We start from the raw sequence: 24,177 nt of genomic DNA on the forward strand, positions 1-24,177 counted from the left end.
CAATAACTTGCATTTGAGCAAAGTATATTATAGTCATAAATATTTTGGGATGTACCATCACTGAAACAAAACATCTAAGCTGGATCCAGCCTATCCAAGCACCAGCTGCGTCTCTAAAAATGTTCCATACTAGCCTATTACAGCACATCTCTCACGGACCCGCCTGGTTACTTGGTTGGGTCCCTGTCAACGCTCGTGAACTCTGTTGTTGAGTGAAGACGTCTTGAGAGAGACAGTAAAACTTTTTGATCCCGCATCCTTCCTTTATACAATACCATTTGATAATCAATTTGTGTAAATATCTAACTTAAGTTTTAGTGTTCATAGTATAGTTCTTTGTTATTGTGTTTTTAATAGTGTTTTTGTGTAGTTAGCTAGTTTAGACTGTAATTTAGCGTACTTCTGTGAAGGTGGGAAGGACAGACACCCGAAGGACAGCATTTGAGGTAAATATATTTTAATACAAACTTTAACCCTACTGTACTTGTATGTATGTAAAGCTATTTGTATGTTTATCCAACGTGAAATAGCTAGGAATATCGAAAATTAATGTATATTAATTTCTGCCCAGTACAGTACTGGTACTCTAAACTAGCTCAAACTGTGAAGGTGACGTCGGCTAAATTGAGACGTCGTACTAGTATCTTAATTTGTATACAGTAACAATGTTATCGATAGCAAAATAGGAATACACACTAGTGGTGTTGTCTCTTTAAGGATACAGAAAATACAGCTGAATTGGCTACTTTTGGACAGGTGAAGGGTACTGCTCTAGTCTAGCTCTACAGAAACTACTTTTTGACAGCTGGAGCTACTGTACAACCTAGAGAGAAAAGTATCAGAATGACAGCTGCCATTGCCATTTGACGTCATTGTTGTCCTCGTTACGGACTCAGACGCGCACGATCTCTTAGTTACTGAGTTACCGTTGCTACAAATGGAGAGTGGAGCCGAGTGGAGAGCAGAGTGGAGCGCCTTTCGTTACGAGTTAGCTAGTTGCTCCTATTGTAATGCTGCCTGTAATAAAGATGTAATGGCATTTTTGTGATGAAAAGTGCACTGATATAATGTACGTTAGCTTACGTTAGTAGCTAACCGTTGGCGAACGTTACAGACTAGCTAACGCTTTAGCTATACAAGTTAACACGGACTGCATTAACGTTAGCCTACACTTTAACTTACCCTTCCAGTGACGATAAAGCAATTTTTAGCCGGTAGACTCCAAAGCTGAATATTCATAACAAATCCAGCTGATTGCGTCCATATATCCCTGCAAGCTTTTGTAGGCTTTCAAAGACTCTTGGAGAGTCTTCAGAGTAGATGAAGGAAAGTTGATTAGATAGTTGTAAATATCTGGATACTGAAGGTCAGGGAAGCTTTCCGTTTTACTTGTTAAGGTCGTAAAAATAACTCCAGGAGCATTTTATGGATCACTAATATTACATCGATCAAGTGTTGCTTTACAGTTTCCTATGTCTTTTGAAATAAAGTGCGCAGTGAACTCGGACTAGTTTAAATCCGTGCTGGCGCCGTTCATTTTTGCCAAAACTTTCCTGGCGAAATGACGGCAAAACATTAAAGTCACGTGACAACCGGAGCGTTCGGAAAGTAATGGCAGAAATACACATCTGAATTGCCACACCAGATATAGACCTGTTTTTTGTAATATCATCATTTAATGAAACACTTAACATAGGCTACATAACCTTCAGCCACTTAACTACGATAATTAAGTTAGACAAAAAGAATGTAATCATAATTACCCACAAGCAGTCCAATACTTTATTATTGGGGTGTGCTTGCCTTCAGCTAGCACAAACCATTGTAATCTCACATATATATTATTCTTTATTTTTTTGTTTATTTTCGCGCCCCTAAGGCTCAGTCAATATTTGGACTACATAGACTATGGTGGTGTCAAAAGTTTCGTCTTGGTGGCGATTGCGTTGCTTGTATTTGGATTTACGTTCGGTTGCACAGTTTAGGAGGTTACAACGTTTTTGTGGGGACAAAGTGCCTTTTGTCGACGAAGGGTAACCTGTGCTAGCTACGTCACCACGTCAACACACGTTAGCAACGACGCATGGATACAACTTGATAGAGACTGTCTAGCTCGCAAATTGGAGCTTGGATTAGGAGTGAAAAATACCACCCACAAAAAATCAAAACCATTTGGCTTTGTAGAGAAAGCGATTTTGAGTGGAACTGCAATCTCGGATTTTTGATTTAGGTCGTGACAGTCTTTGAAATTTGAGCGAGTGCAGGTCGCCCGTGAGACCGCCTAGTCTTTTAGGTGGCAGCCATGCTATAAAGCCTCATAGTAGTATTTTTTGTAGCTAATTTTATAGTTCAATTTTAAACGAAAAAACAGAAAGAGGGAAATGTTATGACGATATGACTATTGTGAAAACAGCCAGGTGGTGAGATTTTATTATATGTTGCTGTAAAAACGTTGATTTGTTTGCTACGTGAGAGCCTGTCAGCCTCAGAAGCAATGTTGTCAAACAGTGTTGACACTCAGTCAACTGTCGATCTGCGTGTGGTGAGTATTTTCTTAATTTCGTACCAGGGTCAATTCTACATCTAAATGGACAGCAGTGTTTTAAAGATATGGCGATTGCGAAGATAGCCAGCGGGTCAGCATAGTTTGTTATTTGTGTAAAACTTGGAATTTGAGTGAGACAGCGTCTTGTTTTGACGTTAGCCACAGAGTCACAGACTCGGCTCGCTACACTGGCAGTGTAGTAGGCTACAGTACTGTCTTCAATGCCACAGCTATGGCCAAACTTTATTATGTCTTATTACACGGCTGTTCTTAATACTGTAGAATGCTCCATTCACTTGAATGGGGCTTCCCAACGTTCTGCGGTGAAAAATTTTCTCATATTTGACCGTTGCTATGCATATTTGACAGCTGTCAAGGGAAGTGGCCTTTTTGCCTCGGATTCATGGCACTCCGCAAGTAGTCCCGTAACTTTTCAAACCCAGCGTACTCTGTTGCTTAGCGACGTCAGCTGATTTGAAGCCTAAAGAACGTTCAAAGTCTATGAAGTTCAACGGCGAACTATTTCTCTGCTGATCAACAATACGAATGGTAACAAATACATTGTAAAAAGACACACAGTGTTAAGTTATTTTTGTTGGCAAGTAGCCGTGTAATAAGCGGGATGATTTATAGAACGCCGGTCATTATCGGGGAAATAAGCCCCTTCAGGGCGAAACAAAACCCCTCCGCTTTGTGCTGTTCGCCCTTTCGGGTCTATATCTCTTACAAAAGAAACGTTCTAATTTCCTGCGCTTTCTAACAATCAGTGGTGTATGTCCCCCTAAATTAATATCGAACTTATTTACGTTTTGGGGGGCTTATTTTCAGTTAGCAGACGGTACTATTTGAATCACAATTCCATCTGAAATGCTGCCAGTGACAACGTTGTTACAGTAGCTTGTTTCAAAGGGGGTTCCTTGTTTCAAAGGCTGTTCTTAATAAATTATGCAATATGAGTACTAAATATGAGTAGGCTAAATGCTTGATTGAAATATTGAAATTGAAAATATCACTTTTTTGAAATTGAAAATATCACTAGAAGGGAAAATGGACCCACCTGCAACTAAAGCAAGCAAGCACACCCTACAATTTCTCCAGAAATTGTACCCTCTCTAGTTTAAACTGCACTACATAAGTCCAACATGTACAATTCAATATACATTTTAATATGGGATCTTCTGTATGCAAACCACTAGGCAATACATAAATATAGAAAATAATGTGTCACTTTACTCATTGGTAATATTGGCTTATTGCTATGGTTAATTGCTTGAAATCATTATACATTAATTGCTTGAAATCATTATACATTATAATTGTCAATGGCAAGAGTTTAACAATCTATGCTTTTTTTTCATTTTGCAACTTCTGTATTTCCGGGTGGATGTACTTTCTGAAGATAAAGCATACACTGCTGGAAGATTTGACAGGATGTACAAAAAAGAGGTAGGATAATAATAATGTTATTGGAAGTTAGTACCATCACTCTTGGAGTTTAGTCAGTGAAGTTAAAACAGTCAAATAAAAAAAAGAAAAGGTTTTATAATGTGGCTCAATATAAAACATTTTCCAGACACACCATTTTAGGGCTGTATCCACTGAGCAGACGTCGTCAGCTGATAAGAAACGAGAATACAATCGCATCTGGGCAAGGGTGTCAAGAGCACAGAAAAATAATACACACGATGGAGAAGCAAATGAGCAGAATCCAAATGATCAGGAGATGTACAGTGATGATAGCCCTGGGAGTGGAGGATGTACCATCGAAGAGCAGCTGCATGACGATACCAACATTGTCCCTGAATTGGAACAGATCCAGACATCAGAGGATTCTAGTGATGAAGAGGACAGTGCAGTTGCCTCTTCCTTTAGGGAACAACTTAAAGAATGGGCCATTGATTTAGGAGAGAAACACAATGCTGTAGATGGCTTGTTGAAGGTCCTGAAAAGAAATGGTCATCCAGAGCTTCCTTCCACTGCAAGAACCTTGTTGGAGAGCACCAATGAAGTGGATGTGGAGACTGAGTCTGGAATGAAATGTGTTCATTTTGATGTGAGAGGGCAGATTCTGGAACATCTTAAAAAGACATCTCCCTGAATGTTGATGGCTTGCCTCTTTTTAAAAGCACCAACCAATGTCTTTGGCCTGTTCTCTGCTGCATCAATTTGTCACCAAAATCTATTTTCCCCTTGTCTCTGGCATTGGTGTCATCCAAACCAACCTCCCTCGACTTCATCAGCGATTTTGCAGTCAGCAAAATGCAGGACGTGATGCAGAATGGCTTGGAGTGGGGAGACAAGGTGATACGTGTCCAGATAAGGTGCATAACCTGTGATGCTCCTGCAAAGGCACTTGTCAAGTGTATCAAGCAGTACTCAGGGTACTTTGGTTGTGACAGGTGCACACAGAAAGGGCCTGGGATGGACGGATGACCTATCAATAGGTTGAAAATCTCACACTGAGGACTGACCAGTCCTTCAGAGAGTTAACTCAACTGGAACATCACCAGGAAGGAAAAACATCGCCTTTCTCCAACCTCTCTATTGACATGATCACATCCTTTCCTGTAGACTACATGCACCAGTGTTGCCTTGGAGTAATGAAGAAGCTTTTGCTTTTGTGGACAAAAGGAAAGACTGAGACCAGAATGTCCTCAGGGCAGATTAAGGAGGTGAGTGTAAGACTTGAGCAACTGAAGACCTCAATTCCAAACAGTTTCGCAAGAAAGCCACGGGGTATGGAAAATCTTGAGCGTTGGAAGGCCACCGAGTTCCGTCAGTTTGCTCTTTACACTGGCAAGTTGGTCCTGAGGGGAGTTCTGCAAGATGACCTGTTTGAGCATTTCATGGCTTTCAGCGTTGCAATGTGCATACTCATTTCTCCAAGCCTGGTGCAAGCCCACTGCTCATATGCACATGAACTTCTCTCATTTTTTGTACAGCAAGGAAGGTTTCTGTATGGGGAGTGCTTCCTAGTGTACAACGTCCACTCCATGCTGCTGATGCCAAGGAATTTGGCTGCCTTGACAACTGCAGTGTATTTCCTTTTGAAAATTATCTTCACCACCTGAAGAAACTGGTCCGCTCTGGAAGAAGTCCTCTGGTCCAAATTGTAAAAAGACTCAATGAGAGAGGAAGACTCAGGAGGGATCTCACTGAAAAAGAAGAAAAAGTAAGCATCAAACATCCCAACAACGCTTACATGCTAAATGACAGAGCATGCTGTGAGGTGATGTCAACAACCCCTGAGAAAGACGAGGGCGCACAAATGTTCCTTTGTAGGGTGTATGACCACCTGGAACCCTACATCTCGAGTCCCTGTGACTCTCGCCTTTATGGAGCATGTCGGACAAACATCAGAAACTCAAGGATGAAACTGATATCAGAGAAGTGCCTTAAACAAAGGGCAATCATGGTTGAGGAGGAGTATGGCTCACGAGTCTTCTTTACAATTCTCCACTCTCCAGACTCACTTTTAATGAGTCTACCTTGGCAGCAGCATCGCCTCAGTCTCCATCACTGACAGACCTGGCCGCAGCATCGCCCCAGTCTCCATCACTGACAGACCTGGCCGCAGCATCACCTCACTCTCCATCACTGACGCATCACCTCAGACTCCATCACTGACAGACCTGGCCGCAGCATCACCTCAGTCTCCATCACTGACAGACCTGGCAGCAGCATTGCCCCAGTCTCCATCACTGACAGACCTGGCCGCAGCATCACCTCAGTCTCCATCACTGACAGACCTGGCAGCAGCATCGCCCCAGTCTCCATCACTGACAGACCTGGCAGCATCGCCCCAGTCTCCATCACTGACAGACCTGGCAGCAGCATTGCCCCAGTCTCCATCACTGACAGACCTGGCAGCAGCATCACCTTACTCTCCATCACTGACGCATCACCTCAGACTCCATCACTGACAGACCTGGCAGCAGCATTGCCCCAGTCTCCATCACTGACAGACCTGGCCGCAGCATCACCTCAGTCTCCATCACTGACAGACCTGGCAGCAGCATCGCCCCAGTCTCCATCACTGACAGACCTGGCCGCAACATCACCTCACTCTCCATCACTGACACATCACCTCAGACTCCATCACTGATGCAGTCTCAATTAAAATGTCTTTATAATTCAGGTTCATCGGTTTTCGGTGGTGCATTTTATAGAAGCAAATGAAGTAGATGTGCCACCATCATTATGGTTGGAGAGGAGTAATGGGGTAAGGCGACTCATTGAAAGTTGCATAATATTTTCAAAATTGTTCAATGACTGTGTCATATACCAAAAAAGCATACACAACAATTGCAAATATCTTACAGGTTCTGAATTGCTATTGGCCTCAGAATAATGCTAGCATTCTGGCAAGACGCTGTGCTCTGCCAGATAAAGCACAGTGGAAGAAGTACCAAGTCAGAGTGTTTTCTACAACAGGTAAAATGTGTTTCACCCCATAATGACAAATAGAGACAATAGCTCTAACTGATAGCATAGCTGATTTTACCACACGTGCAGGGGGTGCATTTGCGCTCTACTTAGGATGAAAACATTTACATTTTCAAATTAATGTAAGAAAAAAATAACATTATTTTGGAATTTCAGGTGATGTCAGTGAGTTATGTATTCTATCATGATTTGTTGTGCTCTAATGATAAAAAAATTAAAACCTAGAATCGCCTATGACTGATAGCTTATCTGTAATTTAAATATAGATTCTAATTGTTGCACCTTTCCATTAACAGACAGCTACAGCTTGGCCAGGGAGAGGGCAAGAAAGGGGCAAGACGCCTCTCAGGTGGAAACAGGGAAATGCTAGAAAAATCAACGTTCCTGCCAGATTCCAGGAGACTGATAGTGATGGTAGTTATGTGTCATTCATTCATATATATCTATATATATATCTATATATATATATATATATATATATATATATATATATAATATATATATATATATAATATATATATAATATATATATATATATGAGTTCTCTGTTGAATATTGTAAGACTCATGTTATTAATAGTTTTATTTTTCATGCATGTCTCGTGAAGATGAGGATGAAGTCATTCCGAAAAAGAAAACGGTTAAACCTGGAGTGTTGCCAAGAGGGCCTGCGTGTAAGTATATGCAATAGTAGCTATGGTTGAAAAACTAATAAGTTGTTAAATTGTTTGCCAACTGTTTCTTTTTCTTGTTTTGCAGTCACGTCGCCACCTAAATCCACCACACCTGTCAGGGCAGATGACGAATTGGAAGGTATGGCTGTAATTCAATCAAACCAAATGCACTTTAAGACTCCTTCACACGCCTTGCATGAATTAACAGGCAGATTAACTCCATCCCCAATTTACCTTTCGCGTAATAGTAAAAGTTTGTTAGTTGGTAAAACTCGTTTGTTGGCAATTATTCAGAGCTAGGCTACCTAGCCTACATCACAAGACCTAAATGAACTATGACCCACCAGCTGGGACACTGATTTTTACAAAAAGATTTGCCCCAAAAAATTGTATTATTAAATAAACCATCGACTCATCTTACATGCTGATTCGTCACTCAGCTAATGTTAGTCCACCGGTAAATAAAAACGCATTTGCAGTACTTGACCCTACAAACTGTAACTCAAACACTAGACTTAAATAAACTAAACTAAGATTAAACTGCTTACCTTAACGGAGTACAAACCAGCGTTTTAAACAAGCGTGGCGACCTACCTTACATCAAGTGCAAACTACGGTGGCTCGTAAGGTACAAAGACCGCCACCTAGTGGCGTTCTTAAAGTGGAACTGAACTGCGATTAGACACAGTGATATTATAATAGTATATACATTTAATAAATTAAAAAAATACATAACATACAACTCTATGCCATTCTATAAATAATCAACATTTCTTGTGTGTAATTTATGTACTCAAAAAGAACTGGGCGCCGCCATGTTTAAATGACGTATACATCTGACGTCACGAGAATGGTTGCTCTCAATTTCAACCCGTCAAACTGCATTAAAAATTGAAGAAAGTCGACCCATCATACCCATCCCTGTTCATCCTATGGCGTATGCTTTCGAACCAATCCGTTATTATGTACCCGCAGGACCGCAGTTGTCCCATAGATGCAGAATATGTGTTTTTGTCCGATGTAAATATGTAAATATAGTTAACACTCACAAGTTGAACAACACCGAGTGGTGATGTACTTGTAGCTAGCTAGGTACTTGTTGTAACTGCAGACAATGCCAAAAGACAGAATTGATCTGATCAAAGACCTGCATAACCTGGGTGTTTGGTGGTCCACCAAAATGATCGTTCATCATTGAGCACAGGCTCTTTCCCATGCTGTGTGAGGAGAAAGACCTTTTATGTTAGCTTACCATATGTCTAACCTATGCTCGGTCTGACCCTGTGTTGTTCTGTGCATCTGACAATAAGTTTGGAGCACCCTACACATAGCTAGTAGCCTAAGTTTCAGTTACTAGTAGCCCCACATTGTTACGGGGTGGTGGACCCAAGTGCACAACACAGACACGCAAAAAACGGAGGGATGGTCCAGAGGGGTTTAATGTTGGGGTAAGTGCAGAGGGGAGTGATGGTGATGAAAAAACAGACAGGCTGGCAGGGTAGGCTGTACGGGGTCTGGCAAGGTTGGTGATCCTGGAGGCACAGGCAAAAAGTTAGTACAGGAATGTCACACATAAAAATACTGGTCTACTGGAACCTGGCGTATACTACCGAGGGTAGACAAAACTATTATCCGGCGATGAATGATGCGAAAACCAGGGTTGATAAACTGCAGGGCTGATGAGTTGATGGGAGACAGGTGTGAAGACTGAGGCAGAGTGAGTGGGTAATTGAGACTGGAGACCATGGCCACACCCACAACCGGGGAACACAAACAACCAGCCACTAGGGGGCAGAGGGCATGACACACATGCTCACTGGTTGAGTTGATAACTTCTTCACTGCTAAGTTAAAGGTGACATGACATGCTGTTTTTGGATGCTTTTATATAGGCATGAGTTGTCCCCTAATACCGTATCTGAAGTCTCTTTCCCGAAATTCAGCCTTGGTGAAGAATTATAGCCACTACAAGTAGTCCCACAATCATCTTTCCTCAGAACGCGCCGTTTCTGTGTCTGTAGCTTTAAATGCTAATGAGGAGGAGAGGGGCGGCAACATGCGCTAATGTTTACAGGAGGTATCGCAATGGCTCGTTGCCCGCGTTGCTGTAAAATACCTCGAATTTAGTCATTCTCATCTGATCACCCTGGTTTGCAGAGGTGCACACTCAGTCATTTCAATGTGGAGAAAGGCGGATATCGCGAGCCGTAACACCAACATCAGAACGGTTATCCAAATAACAAAGAAGTGTACAACACTTGCGTTACAGCGTTTGTTTTCACACACACACTTGATGCCATTTATCTTTACGTTAGCAACAGTAACTCAGCTGTTAGCTGCAGAGCTAATGTGAAAGCCACATTCTAAGGGTAGCAAGCTAGGTAACCATATACAGTAAAGCAACAAAATGATATAGAGTTAGATAACTTACTTGTCCAGGGTTTGTAGCTTGACTGAGGAGATTTAGTAATGATCCAGAATTTAATTTCAGCAAGGCCAGCTTTGTGTTGGCTCAAGTTGAGGAAACAGTAGTGGCTGAAATGTTTGGCGCAGACAAGCAAAACTTTGGGAAGTTGTGTCGGAGCATTTCCAGCGAAAATAAAATTGAGATATTGGTTGTGCAGAGGCTCGGATGAAGGAATTAAATAAAGATTTGTGCTTGCATTTGTACATCCAAGCATTGAGCAAACTGTTCGTTTGTTTGCTCCCCATGATGTCTCTCCAGAAAAAAACGATATTGCACTTGCCCTTGCACGGTGGTAGCTCAGTTTCTCATGGGCGGGCCAGATGATCTGGTCGGGCAAAGCAGAGAGACGGGAGGTAACCTTCCCCCTATCTACGTCACTAGGGGGAGATTTTCAAACAGCGCAATTGAGCCTTCATTTTGTCAAAGGCGGAGAAGAACACAAAGGGGTTAGTTTACACTTATCGAAAATTCTAGCCACTGGGGGACCAAAGGCAGGCTAGGGGAACTCATATTAATGTTAAATAACCTCATAAAATGAAGTTTTCATGTCATGTCACCTTTAAACAAACTACAGTGTAGGAAACGTTACGTAACAGAGCTAGCTTTGGCTACTGTACAATCAGATGTAAATTTAGGAGCTAGAGAGCTAGATAGCGTAGCTATGTCAAAAACGCCAGTGTGTGTATTAACATTAGCGTATTTAACAGGTTTATAAATATAAACCACTTCTGTAAAGTGATCCCTGCAAACTCTGAATCCAGGGGCAGCTGGCGGGCTTTGGCGCTGTATAGATACAAACCATTTTCGTAGAACCGGTTGCCGCTTGGGTAGGACATGATAGTGAATGCCTTATGTCTTGTCAAATGTGTTTGTACAACCAGCCAGTAAGATCCTACTTAACACCTTGTTTTAGCTGGTTCGTTTAAAGCAGGGGTCCCCAAACTACGTCCCGTGGGCCGGATACGGCCGCCAACGCATTTGGACCGGCCCTCTGAACAATGCCAGAGACTCTTTTGTTTTAATCATATCATATCTGTATTTGATCATGAAGGTTGGCTCTCAAACAATAATGTCCCTTAGTTATTACCTATTAAAATGTCCCTTTGTTATTAACTATTATTATTAAGGTAAACTAATTATTTCTTACACACCAACAGAATGGTATATTCAACATCGTGATCGTGATCGAGCAGGTGCACGCGAGCCAGCAAGAAAATTCACAAAATGGCCAAACGGTTAGCAAAAAGAAAGGTAGATTCAGAATGCAGGGTGTTTAAACAATGGTGGGCAAGTGATTATTTTTTTGTTCATTGCAAAGAAATGGCTGTTTGTCTCATTTGTCAAGAAACTGTGTCTGTTTTCAAAGAATATAATCTGCGCCGACACTATGAAACCCGCCACAGAGACAAATATGCGAGTTTACAAGGCCAAATGAGAGCAGACAAAGTGTTGAAGCTAAAAAGTGGACTATTAGCTCAGCAGAATACGTTTATACGCCAAACCCAGTTGAACCAGTCATCGGTTCGAGCAAGCTTTCAGGTAGCTAAACTGATTGCAATCAGCAGTAGGCCATTGAGTGATGGTGAGTTTGTCAAGAAATGTATAAATTCTGTTGCGGAGGAGGTGTGCCCCGATAAGAAAGACGTCTTAAATGTGGTGAGTCTGTCCGCAAGTACAATCACCAGACGAATTGAAGAAATGGGGTGTAACGTACATGCCCAGCTGAAAGAGAAAGTTAAAGAATTTGATGTGTTTGCAATGGCACTGGATGAGAGTAATGACGTGCAGACACAGGACAGCTGCTAATTTTTCTTCGCGGAGTTAGCTCAAACTTTGAAGTATCCGAGGAGCTAGCAGCCCTACAAAGTCTCAAAGGCACTACAACAGGGGAAGATATTTTTGGTAAAGTTTGCCAAACGATGGGAGAGTTGGATCTAGACTGGTCTAAGCTGGCCAGCATCACCACCGACGGGGCTCCAAGTATGGTTGGTGCGTTGAGGGGGCTAATAGGAAGCATAAATAGAGAAATGGATGAAAGAGGTCTCACCCCCCCGATACAAGTCCACTGCCTGATTCACCAGCAAGCACTGTGCTCCAAAGTTCTGCGAATCGGTTATGAAGGTGGTGGTGTCATGTGTAAACTTCATCAGAGCAAACAGACTTAAACACAGGCAGTTCCAAGCCTTTCTCTCCGAGCTAGAGTCTGCTCACGGAGATGTGCTTTACCACACTGAAGTCCGATGGTTAAGCCGGGGCAGAGTTTTGAGGCGATTTTATGAGCTGCTACCCGAAATCAACGACTTTCTTCTGACAAAGGGCAAAACGGTTCCAGAACTGATCGAGACAGAATGGAAATGGGACCTTGTCTTTCAAACAGATGTGACAGAAATGTTGAACGGCCTCAACTTGCAGCTCCAAGGCAAGGGGAAACTAATATGTGACATGTTTTCCCACATAAAAGCATTTGAGGTGAAACTAGCTCTGCTTGTGGGACAAGCGCAAAAGCAAGACTTTACCCATCTCCCTGTAACTCAAAGCCTCTGCTGAGAAACCAGCGGCCTCATTCCCAGCTGAAAAATCAGTGGAAGCGCTAGAAATGCTGCAGGCGGAGTTTGATGTGCGATTCCGTGAACTCCGTGTCCACGCTAAAGAAATCCGCCTTTTTCAGAACCCCTTTGCTGCCGACATTGACGAAGCCATGCCTTCTTATCAGTTTGAGTTGGCTGAGTTACAGAACTGTGATGTTCTGAAAGACGCATTTAAGGCCAACAGTCTCGTTGAATTCTATGCTGCCCTCCCTAATAAGACATTACCCAAACATAAAAAAACATGCAATGAAGATGGCCTCACTTTTTGGTTTTTATCTGTGAGCAAACCTTTTCACGCATGAAACTCATGAAAAATCCAATGAGATCAAGACTCACTGATGAACATTTGCATCAGTGTTTGAGACTGGCTGTGACAGGAATGGAATCTGACATTGGACTTCTCACTAGCCAGAAGCAAGCCCACAGTTCACACTGAACTGAATATGCATAAGTAAGTAAATGTTTTGATTTCAATAGCAATGAATATGACTTATTACTGTGTTGTCTTATTACTGTGTAACCTAAAAGCCGCTGTGATTCTCATAATATACAGATGAAGGGAAGCCTGCTGTGTCGCCCAGTAAAGACAAGAGCAGGGGATTCATGCAGTCCTGACTGAGGTGTGGGTCCGCTCACTGTGGCTTGAGGTTTCAGCTTGGCCATAGGTGCTGATCTGTGGGCATCTATGAAGCCCTCTGTGACGTTGGCTGTAAAAAGAGCTGTACAAATAAAGTGTTGATTTGATTTGACCGGGGCTGTGTTTGAAGTGTGGTTTTACTGTCAAGACAGAGCTAGGTCCCTCGTCACAGTGTAACACAGTCATTCCGATAGTAATAATACCCTTTTAATAGGCTATATATCCCTTGATGTGTTCGGTGCAAAACAAAATAATAAACTAATCTAGCATAATAAATACATTTAAAATAATAATAAAACCTCCACAATAATACTGGTAGTCACTCTGGCCCATGTTATTCTGTTACAGACTGATCCGGCCCCACATCATTTTTAAAAATATTATCTGGCCCTCGAAGAAAAAAATTTGGGGACCCCTGGTTTAAAGCAATTTATACCTCTGTTCTCCCTGAAAATCTATCAATGTCTATCTTGATTACTGCTAGCAGACGGCAGTCACAGTACCTAACCATTCTCGTGACGTCACAGACATGACGATTCAAAGATGGCTGCGCCCATTAGTTAAATAGTAAAGTTTAAAACGTTTTTATTAACAAATGGAACATTTTGCTCTTTTAGTTGTCAGATAACATTTTGTGATTTTATTTTAATAATTATATGAGCCGTACTACATAATCAGTTCAGTTCCACTTTAAGGTCACTACCTTACATCTGCCACTGTTATGAAATGAACATCTGCAAATCATGTTTATTATGAATAATTGTGAAATATGTTGGGTTGTACTCCAATTTAATGATTCGTTATCAGAAAAATACACTTCCACTTAATGTTCTTTGCATTTGCTCTGCAGTTACTCCATGTGAATCCTCACATACCTCCAGATCTGCTGAGGCCTTTCAAGGTACCTCCTCCATTAATAAAGACACATAACTACTTTTCTCACTATATAAACCTATTTGTGCCTGATCCCAGTTTAGTCCTGCATTTACATTTACAAGGCTTGATTAACGAATCAATTTGGTTTTAGGGAGCCATCAAGATGAACCAGCTACAATGAACCAGCTACGTAAAGGTATCTCTAAAAAAATCAACCCTTCCCATTGATTATTACAATGACTAAGGAAGCATTTTGTGAATCTTGATTGTAATGTTAATTATTATGCTTGTTTCAACAGAGATTTTCGGTTTCCTGGAGGGTGTTGAGAGGAGAATCATGATCAAAATAGAAGGATGCAGGAGGAGTTCAGGAATACCATTGGCCGTGTGATGGAGGCTGTGGAGTCCCGGCCAATGAGCCCTTCTAAGGCAGCAGAAAATGAAATATTGGAGTGTCCATGCAAAAATGTCAGAGACTTGGAGGACCTCTGTCAAAAAGTGAAAGACCGCTCATTTAAAAAGAAAATGGTATGCCTTGGAATACACCATCTCTTCTTAATGGCAGTAAACTGTTACAATTAGACCAAGAGACAACTAGACTTACAAACGAAGTTTCTTTTTCTCTTTATATTGATGTGACACATTCTTTAACAGAACATTAATATGTACAACTTGTTAAATGTGTCAAATATGTTGTTTAAAATGAAATAGTTTTGAGGTTATTTTTTGTTATTTAATTTCTTTAGATTCGACACCTGAGCCTTATTGGAGGCAACAATATTGGAGACGGTGTTAAGAGAATCCTTAAAAAAAAATAGGGACTAATGACTTATGGAAGGGTTTTAGTTTGAAGGGGAGAAAGGGGAAGAGACCCTTCAACCATTTATTGGTTTATGATGTTGCGATACGTAAGTTAAATCTCACACATACTAAACATTCACTGTAGGCTACAATGCTTATATAATACTCTGTATTATAGTTTTTCCATAACTCTGCTGACAAATACCGACAAACAAACAAACCACAATGAAAATAAACTCCTTGGACAGTAATGGAGATTGCCCAACACTTTACTACCACCATTACTAGTTCAGTCATATTAATATTTTTGTTTAGGTGCCTGCAGCCATTCCTTTCCCAGTGTGGACTGTGTCAGAAATATTAATCTATCAAGCAATGCACAGTCAGTCGATGAACAAGTTTAAGAAAGTTTATTGCTTGCGGCCGGCCCACAAGGAGACAAAAACATCACACACCATTGTGCTACAAAGTTTGCCTGCTAGCATGTTGCGCTAGCTATTTAAGCAGAACCGCTCTTTACAGTCCTTGGTTAAGACAAAGGCATGCAAATGTTCCATTGCTCTTCTTCATTGGCTCCTTGCATAGACCTGGTGCGCGTGTGTGCGTGCGTGTTTGAGTGCGTGCGTGTTTACTACATCAACCCTGATTGAAACACAACAACAACAGGATCTCCTGATGTCGTAAAAGCTCCTTCACATAAGTGTCAACAAATGGTCACCAGACCTTGCGTCTCCACCTATAGTCTTTGTCACACAGTATATCCTTAAAACAACCAAAACCCCCCTCTTCTTAGTCCTCAGCCCCAAGATAAGGGTCTTGAATGTTTACTCACAGCTCAGATTTGGGGTTAGGCCTTTCTTTGCACCCAAGTAATACTGAACACAGAATCATTCTTATACAGGATAAATATGTTACATCTTCAATTTTTCCAACATATCCCTCCTGTTTATCCTGAATAAAATGTGTTATTCCAAAGCCACGCCTACACAGTTAATAAAATTAAAAATACATAAAAATTAAAACAATTCATAAAAATCAAAAATGTGTAATATTCCATAAGACTATACAGAATTATAGTCTAGTAGAGTGAATTATTGTGCATGACGGAAGCCCATGGTATTGGGTAAAACCCGTCATCACGCAGCAGAAATCATTTGATGTCTGTTGCATTCACCAACAGACCTGGACTTCATCTCAGATCCCCTTAACCACACAAAATCAAATTGAAACAAAGATTGCAACAAAGAAATCAATACAGAAAATATCCGTATATAAGAGCATGCCTACTTGTGGTCAACATGGTCATCTCTAAAACCATCAAACATTCAGTACACTGTCAGTCAAGTTTTTCTAAGACAGGCCCTGATTGTGCTCTTCCTCTCCAGGTTAGGTGATAAGCCTTTCTCTCCAGGTCAGGGAGTCATAAACCTCAGTTACCCAAACAAAAACCTGTTAAACCCTTAAGTCACCCCAGATTTTGTCTCCAAATGTACTCCCCCAGTCAACCTTATCTCCATTTTATAGATGGCAAAAGCTTCTCCCCCTCCCCCGAAGGTGATCTCCTACAGAGCAGTCAGGACTTACGATCAACAGACATTTCTTTGAGCCTGCTGCTAACTCTCTTACAACCTTTGCATGATAAGACACATCACTTTGGCACAAATCCTGAAATCTCATTACATGTTATCAATTTCTGTTTCTTCTCAAATTAATATCAATTTTCTGTAGTAGAACCAAGTTTCTCAAAAACTAAACATGAAGCTTGAATGCAATTCCCAAGTAATACTTCATCAAGTCACATAAATGAAACAGCATTGTTATCACCTCTTCCGACAGTCCATAACTGTTCTCAAAACATTCAAACTTCTGCCCTGGAACATAACAAATCAACTGGAACATATTTACGTAACTGGTAGAACGTATCATGATAGGAGTGTTTGTACCTAAATTTTATTCCACAGAAAAGTTTCTCACTTATCTCAAGATTAAAACTTCACTTTTAAATCTATTTAACATTTGCATTGTTATCAATGAAACAGTTAAATCTTTAATTTTCCTTGTTTCTCAAAGTCCAATTTGTTGAAACGGATGCCATGATTGTGTGCATGGTGATTGTGTAATCTTCTCGTAGAAGATGTAGTCTAGTTACAACGGCAACCTCAACGCACTGTACTACAGGCACAGCGCGGAGTTTTCCTTATTTTGACGTCAAACTAAATGCACGCTTGACTCACGTGTACCATGATATCTCCTTGTTTATCACCTCTGAAACTAGACAGGAATGACCTTGTTCACCTTGGGTCATTTCCCAGGACTTAACGTGTCAAATCCGTCACCACAATCCAGTCTCCTTAGGTCAGGAACCTCTCACTGGATTGAGACAGCATCTTTCTCCTGTCTGCGAATTTCAGAAGAAGTAGACTACACAGTAATTAAAATTACATTCTCACAGAGGTCAGTTGAAAGCAACTGACTCGTCATCGGCCCATTCCTGAATCTTTACAACATTTCTTTAGCTCATAAAGTTCATGCATATCTTGCTCTCACTCAAATCGGGTATGCTAAAAAAGTTTTTTCTTAAAGTTTTCTTGAATAGTTTGCAAATCCATATGCTGTGAACACTCTTTCGTTATCACTCCCTCCTGTTGAGACATGATTAATCTCATGGCTCAATATTATATCATAACGAAATAGATTCTTCAGTAACATAAGTTCCTCCTGTGAATTTACACAACCCGTCATTTTGGTGACACTTTTTGCATATCTCAAGAGTCTCATCCTCATTATACCTTTTCTAATGTTAAGACAGACCCGTATGGCTGCCTCTTTTGCTGCCACATCTGTTTTAGCATTCCCAGAAAAATAAAATCAATGTTATCAGTATGAACTTCTAGTTGAGCAAACAAATTCTTCATAATTGACATCTTTCCTTTATAGATAGTCACTGAGGCTAAAACATTGCATCTTTTAACCATAGCGAACAGTAATGAGATGCTCTTGCATTGTTCAGTAAACATAAAACTATTGTTATAATGTTGAAGCACACATTATACCCTGTGTAATCTGTTGAATCAGCCGGAATAGCACTGTGCCTAGTTGAGGTCTAGCTTGGCGCATGCAAGACAGTTGGACTTCCCTTTTTGCGAGTTTAAACATTATCCATTCCAACCACTAATTTTCTGCCAGTTCTTAATACTAGTGTGTTCTGCTGTGGAAATGGGTGATCTTTTCTACCTTTCCCTGCTTACTGTCTCCTATCTTTTTAGCTTATTTAGTCTACACCCTATGTCTCTGTTGGCCGTTGGTTTCTTCACTGAGGTTGAGACGCGCCTTTCTTTAAGAGAATGACTCCCCTTTGTAGTCAGACTTGTGCCTCAAGACTGTGGTGAGTAATTAATCTGTCCCTGTATCAATGTCCCTTACTTTCTTACAATGTGACAAATGCATCTAAGACGTCCTCTCTGCTATTTTGACTGCAGTGGGTGTGGTGAGCAGTACCTGTTATGGTCCCCCCCACCTGGGCTGGACCAGTTCTTTCTTTTAATAACTTTAATCAATACCCAATCTACTGGTTTGACTCATCCACGCTTTGGTTTACTGCTTCACCTGGAACAGAATTTAGCAGAAGATATCTTTTTTCTAGTTAGCATTTTGTATAAAATCGGTTAACTTTTTGATCCACCTCTTCAGGAATTTGGACTAGTTCTAGTAAAACCAACACAAGTTCTTCAGAATTCTTATCTTTCCAAGTGATCAATGCCCTATTTATCCATTGTTGAGCAAACATATATGACAAGACAATAACACGTCATTTGATATTCAACTCCTATTACTTATGTCTAGAAATCTATTTCTTTGTTCCCTTTTAAACAAAATCAACTGTTAGTCTAATTTCTTTCACTCCAAAAACCTTTCTTTGTTTAAAACCTGTTAAGTTTAGGACCTATATCATTTTAGATTCTCTGTTTAACCAAATCACACCTCTTTTTGTCAAAGACATGATAAAAACCATTGTCATCCCAAACCAGAATTTATTCTGTATGTTTCTCAAATGAAAATATAAACCACATAATGTTCTTAATGTAGCTATTAACCAAACATTTTTTCCCAACTATATTTTCTATAAAGGTCAGATAGGTAGAACTTCATAACCTGCTTTGGCTGCAGTCCAAAACAAGCTAATTAGCACGAACCATCATAACCACAATTTATCAGACTTAATGAGTCTTCCCAAATTCTTTCAGAACAAAGGTTATAATAACCCTCCCTATGCACTAATACCATTCATTAATACAATCTCACCATAGACTAACTGTTTATCCCAACCATTGTGTCATGCTCTTGACAAAACATCAAAATAAAACTTAAAGCCAAATTACAATCAAACTCAAAATAAAAGTATATTTTAGTTATTTTCTCTTTCTCATTTGTAACCAAATTGCATCCAATACCTTTATCAAAACTCTTAAAAACCCTAGATTTGACTATTTTGACTTAAAATGTTTTCCCATATACCTAAAGTATATGCGATAGTTCCCTTTTCAGAACATCAAAGTGTTTGAACCAATAAACAAAACACATTCCTTTGCCAAATAAAAACAACCTTCCTGTGTAAACACAAACTTCCCATAAGTTCCCATAACACCCAAGGTTGCCATTATTGACTAAATCTCACTTTTGATTTCAAAATTAGCCTTCTACTAATTCTCTGAGCCACATTTTAATTTGCTTTAAACTATCGTTATTATAATGTTGTTTTATCAAATCAATGTTCGGACAGTTAACTGCTCCTAGACATAAGTCACTCATGCCAGTATTTCGCTCCGTAATCACGTCAACCAAACAATGCCCTTAAGACAAAAGAAAATATAAATTCTCCCTTTTTCTGTTTTAAACCTTTAAATTCACAATTTGACAAGAGTAACATAAGCCCGTAAAACAAAACCTTATTCTATAACTTCTCAAAAGTCTTATCATGCATGTAATACAGAATACTCCTTTAAATATTCTTATATTTACCAGCCATTGTGCCCTCGGCATGCGTAATGCACGGACAATTCTTCAAATCTTTTTGCGGACCAAAAACCCTAAATGAAAATATTGAATTCGAATATTTTATAGTTTGTATTAAGATTTAATGCAACACTCTTGTAACTTTCTCCATTACTCTTAATCTTGAATAACTCAAATCTATCACATTCCATCAGCGCCCGCTTCAAACTCGAATCAAACAAACAGCGCGCTCTGGAACAAAGCAAAAACTTTTTTTCTTTTTTTTTTTTTCTTTGAACAACACAGATGGTTGGCGTTTACCTTCTATTCACTTAATTTTGCTCTATAACTCTTCTGATTGTAGGTATTAGAACCAATTTATAAACCAGGGGTGTAATTTCTGCATTCTTATTGAATACCTTCACACAGATATGCCGCTTAGAAATACAAGTTCTGGTCGGAAAGGCTTCAAAAACCTCCCTGTTTGGCTAGGAATTACAACAAATGTTGATCACGCATTTGTTAACCATCAAACTTCGAATTCATCCAAACGGACACATCTTTCAGTATTAATACTCACATAATTATGCAGAATTACCCTCTGGGATCACCTTTCCTCGGAATTTCTGAAACTCATGTAAAATGTACTCTAACAACCAAAAACTTTGTTAGCAAATATTTCAAAATACTCATCACGTAACATGTTTTAAAAATCACCAAATTAATATCAAATTTGCCTATTTCTCTAAATTTGCGTCTTTTCAATCTCTCAATTTCTCTGCGCGTGCGTCATGCGGTTACTCATCTTTGATCTCATATGTCAAGCTGCAATTCCTTTACTAGCCTGTACCCGCCGCCATTGCTGTTGATTCTGTCTGTAAACTATGACAAATACATTTGCAATTTTTCCTGTCTCTCTGGACACTCACGAGACCACAGCCTTGATCTTTCCGATCCAAGCGCTGTCTTTCTGGCAATTTTTCTGACATTATTCAACAGACAGCGAACTGGCAAATTCCTAGAATCATGTCAGCCTTCTTTGAGACACATTTGAGACAAAAATGACCACATTGTCCTCACTCTTTAACCCCAAAAACGGAATTCAAACTTCAATTTCACCATTGAACCCGAATTTTGGTTTCCATATTTCTAAGCATTTCACACTTCAAATGTACAACTTTTAAAACAATTAACCATGGTTATATTTACACAGAACCTCGATATTTACAATTCTATCAACTCTTAGTAGGCCTACTTCAATTTCAACATAAAACTTGGTCCAAAGTCTGCATATCTACCTAAGATTACTCATCAGAGATGTTTACGCACATCAGAGTTCTGGTTGGGCAAGCCTTCAACTAGTCCATTTGATTAGGGAAATATTAATACCACCAAACTCAAACATTTCAGCAAAACAACCTCAGCAGCATCAAACACATATATGCAGCACCTTTGGCCTTTACAACAATTGCACTAAAGTCTGTCAGACTGATTCAACTAATTGTACTTCAGTCTCCCAGACTGGCTCATATTGTATACACTACAGTCTCCCGGACTGGCTCAATCTTTTACGTGCTGCACGGAGTATATTCTTTACAGTAGCCTCCCTCAATGTTGGCTATGAACTTTTACATTTACTTCAACGGCATTCTCACAGAAATTAGCAATAATCTTTCCATTTGGTTAGGTATTTGACTACCACCAAACTCAGATATACTTCAAATATCTAAGTTCTGGTCGGTCAGGCCGTAACTAATTCTGCTACCCGGATCTCCCGGCGCCATTCCTTAGTAAACCTACAGTCTATTTACTTCACCGATATTTCTGCTCCCAATGCGTCACAGATCACGGGTCTCAGTAAATATGACGCCCTACTCGCTGCACTGGGCTTTAACCAGATCTTAGCTGATAGGGACCAGAGTGCACCTTTAACGATTACACTGTGGCATTTTCCTCAATTTAGACTATTAACCAGTGATTAGTCTTTAACGACTTCACTGTGGAATTTTTCAAAATTCTTCCCCCCAAAAAACACAAAAGTCGACTAATTTTATTCTTACCTTATCCATCGAAAGGTGGAATGGATGTTGGAATCCGGCTCGAAGGACCATTGTGTCAGAAATATTAATCTATCAAGCATTGCACAGTCAGTCGATGAACAAGTTTAAGAAAGTTTATTGCTTGCGGCCGGCCCACAAGGAGACAAAAACATCACACGCCATTGTGCTACAAAGTTTGCCTGCTAGCATGTTGCGCTAGCTAGCTATTTAAGCAGAACCGCTCTTTACAGTCATTGGTTAAGACAAAGGCAAATGTTCCATTGCTCTTCTTCATTGGCTCCTTGCATAGACCTGGTGCGCGTGTGTGCGTGCGTGTTTGAGTGCGTGCGTGTTTACTACATCAACCCTGATTGAAACACAACAACAACAGGATCTCCTGATGTCGTAAAAGCTCCTTCACATAAGTGTCAACAAATGGTCACCAGACCTTGCGTCTCCACCTATAGTCTTTGTCACACAGTATATCCTTAAAACAACCAAAACCCCCCTCTTCTTAGTCCTCAGCCCCAAGATAAGGGTCTTGAATGTTTACTCACAGCTCAGATTTGGGGTTAGGCCTTTCTTTGCACCCAAGTAATACTGAACACAGAATCATTCTTATACAGGATAAATATGTTACATCTTCAATTTTTCCAACAACTGCCAGAGGGTGGAGGAGGCCATTGCGGTTACACTGAAACATGCTCCCCACCGCAGATCAACAAACCAGGTACACAAATTATATACACTTATCCATACATACGTATGGATCAGTCAACTGAAGGGGGTGGATTGGTGCAAATATATAGCAACATTGTAATGCATTTTTGCTATTGCCATGCGACCGATTTTGTTTCGATTGTGTTAAAGTTAATGCAACAGTTGATTGATGTCGATTTAGCAGAATATGGAAATCCGTTATTGCGAATTGGGTTATTTAAAACATTTTAATAGGCTATAAGAGTCAATAAGATAACATTTATGTTAACATATTAATGCACTACATTATAATTCTCACTAGGTAAAAGCAGGTAAAATTGCTCTGTTGTCTAACTGTAGCTCATTTTTGCAGGTATTGATTCCGGACGAACTTGTGGAGGACGAGGTGGAAGAGGAGGAGAAGGGGGACGATGAAGTGGAGGAATAGGAGGAGGATGAGGGGGAAGAATAGGGGGAGAGGGAGGGGGAAGAGGGGGAGAGGGAGAGGGAGGGGGAGAACCAGGGGTTGACAATGAAAATGTAAGGATTAATTCAGGCCTTAAAAATACATTTAAATAAAGTGTTTGTTTATACTTTAAATCGTGTTTTTTCTTCTATAACCATATACATAATAAGTTACAATATACAATATTTAGCAGCAGCCTGTTACTTTAAGTAGTTTTATTTTAAATAAAGAGGTTAAATTACATTGTTGAGTTTGAGTGTACACATTCAGTTTAGTTTTTCACTATAGATTACATTTTACTAGGTAATATGCATTTTATACTTTGTATACAAAAAATATCCATTAAAAGCAGAAATGTGACTATAAATTAAGGTTGAGAAATTGATTCTGCATTTGGTATGCGAAAGTTATCAGGAAGTCGCAAGGGAACGTCCCCATAACATCGCAGACAAACGTCCCCTGAACGTCCCCTAAATGTTATGAGGACGTTACATGGACGTCCCGGGGACGTTTGTCTGCGACGTCCCCGGGACTTTAGGGGACCCTACAAAAAAACGTCATGGGGACGTTCCTTTGCGACGTCCTGATAACATTCGGGGACGTTCAGGGGACGTCCCGGGGACGTCATTTTGTTAGCTGGGATGTTGTTTTGGTTCTTCTGAATTAACTAGTTACCATAGACACTACCCGAATGTAGGCTATCACGAATTTGGAGTTGTCTCAAGGCAATAGCCATATTAACCACAACCACCATTTGTTCAGAATATACAATTATGAAATGAATTGATTTCAAAAGATATGGCGAAGAAACACTCAGCAATAGGCTACACGAAATCGCATAGGAAACGAATGTTTCCATGTTGTGGAACGTTCTTAGTACGAATTTGTAGGCTCATATGTGGTGTCAGAAGGAGCTGTGAAAATACGGCTATTGCCTCGAAACAACCCC

At 40.2% G+C, this 24,177-nt stretch overlaps 2 protein-coding genes across 10 annotated transcripts in view; both read left to right on the top strand.

The window, feature by feature from the left end:
* khk (ketohexokinase) overlaps positions 1–24,177 on the top strand; it is a gene marked incomplete at its 5' end in the record, with an annotated part of 43,948 nt that overhangs the window by 3,563 nt on the left and 16,208 nt on the right. The gene's annotated exons all lie outside the window — the stretch shown is intronic.
* Positions 258–23,231, top strand: LOC146261679 (uncharacterized). Of its 9 annotated transcripts, none has more exons than XR_014724712.1 (14): positions 258–446; positions 3,945–3,991; positions 6,684–6,767; positions 6,868–6,979; positions 7,288–7,405; positions 7,599–7,664; positions 7,750–7,803; positions 14,206–14,256; positions 14,383–14,427; positions 14,531–14,759; positions 14,978–15,139; positions 18,299–18,417; positions 22,690–22,793; positions 23,136–23,231. XR_014724712.1 is itself a non-coding variant. In XM_084667535.1 (11 exons), exons 4-11 carry the CDS (start codon positions 6,896–6,898, stop codon positions 23,195–23,197), a joined length of 537 nt encoding a protein of 178 aa, XP_084523661.1. In that variant the 5' UTR covers positions 258–446; positions 3,945–3,991; positions 6,684–6,767; positions 6,868–6,895; the 3' UTR covers positions 23,198–23,231. The 9 variants fall into 9 exon arrangements, 3 of the variants coding, with proteins under 3 accessions (XP_084523661.1, XP_084523663.1, XP_084523662.1); XR_014724715.1 differs by having other exon boundaries at positions 22,731–22,793; XR_014724714.1 differs by lacking the exon at positions 18,299–18,417 and having other exon boundaries at positions 22,731–22,793.

Source organism: Hypomesus nipponensis, chromosome 12 (assembly GCF_054491055.1).
Source record: "Hypomesus nipponensis isolate SF chromosome 12, ASM5449105v1, whole genome shotgun sequence".
In the NCBI taxonomy this organism is placed as follows: Eukaryota; Metazoa; Chordata; class Actinopteri; order Osmeriformes; family Osmeridae; genus Hypomesus; species Hypomesus nipponensis.

Excerpts from the sequence above, each read along its gene's own strand:
- LOC146261679 (XM_084667535.1), top strand. The coding sequence starts at position 6,896 with ATGCTAGCATTCTGGCAAGACGCTGTGCTCTGCCAGATAAAGCACAGT. Across the intron at positions 7,804-14,205 it reads GGCAGATGACGAATTGGAAG|TTACTCCATGTGAATCCTCA; the intron begins GTATGGCTGTAA and ends TTTGCTCTGCAG. Across the intron at positions 14,422-22,730 it reads AGCTACAATGAACCAGCTAC|AGGGTGGAGGAGGCCATTGC; the intron begins GTAAAGGTATCT and ends AACAACTGCCAG.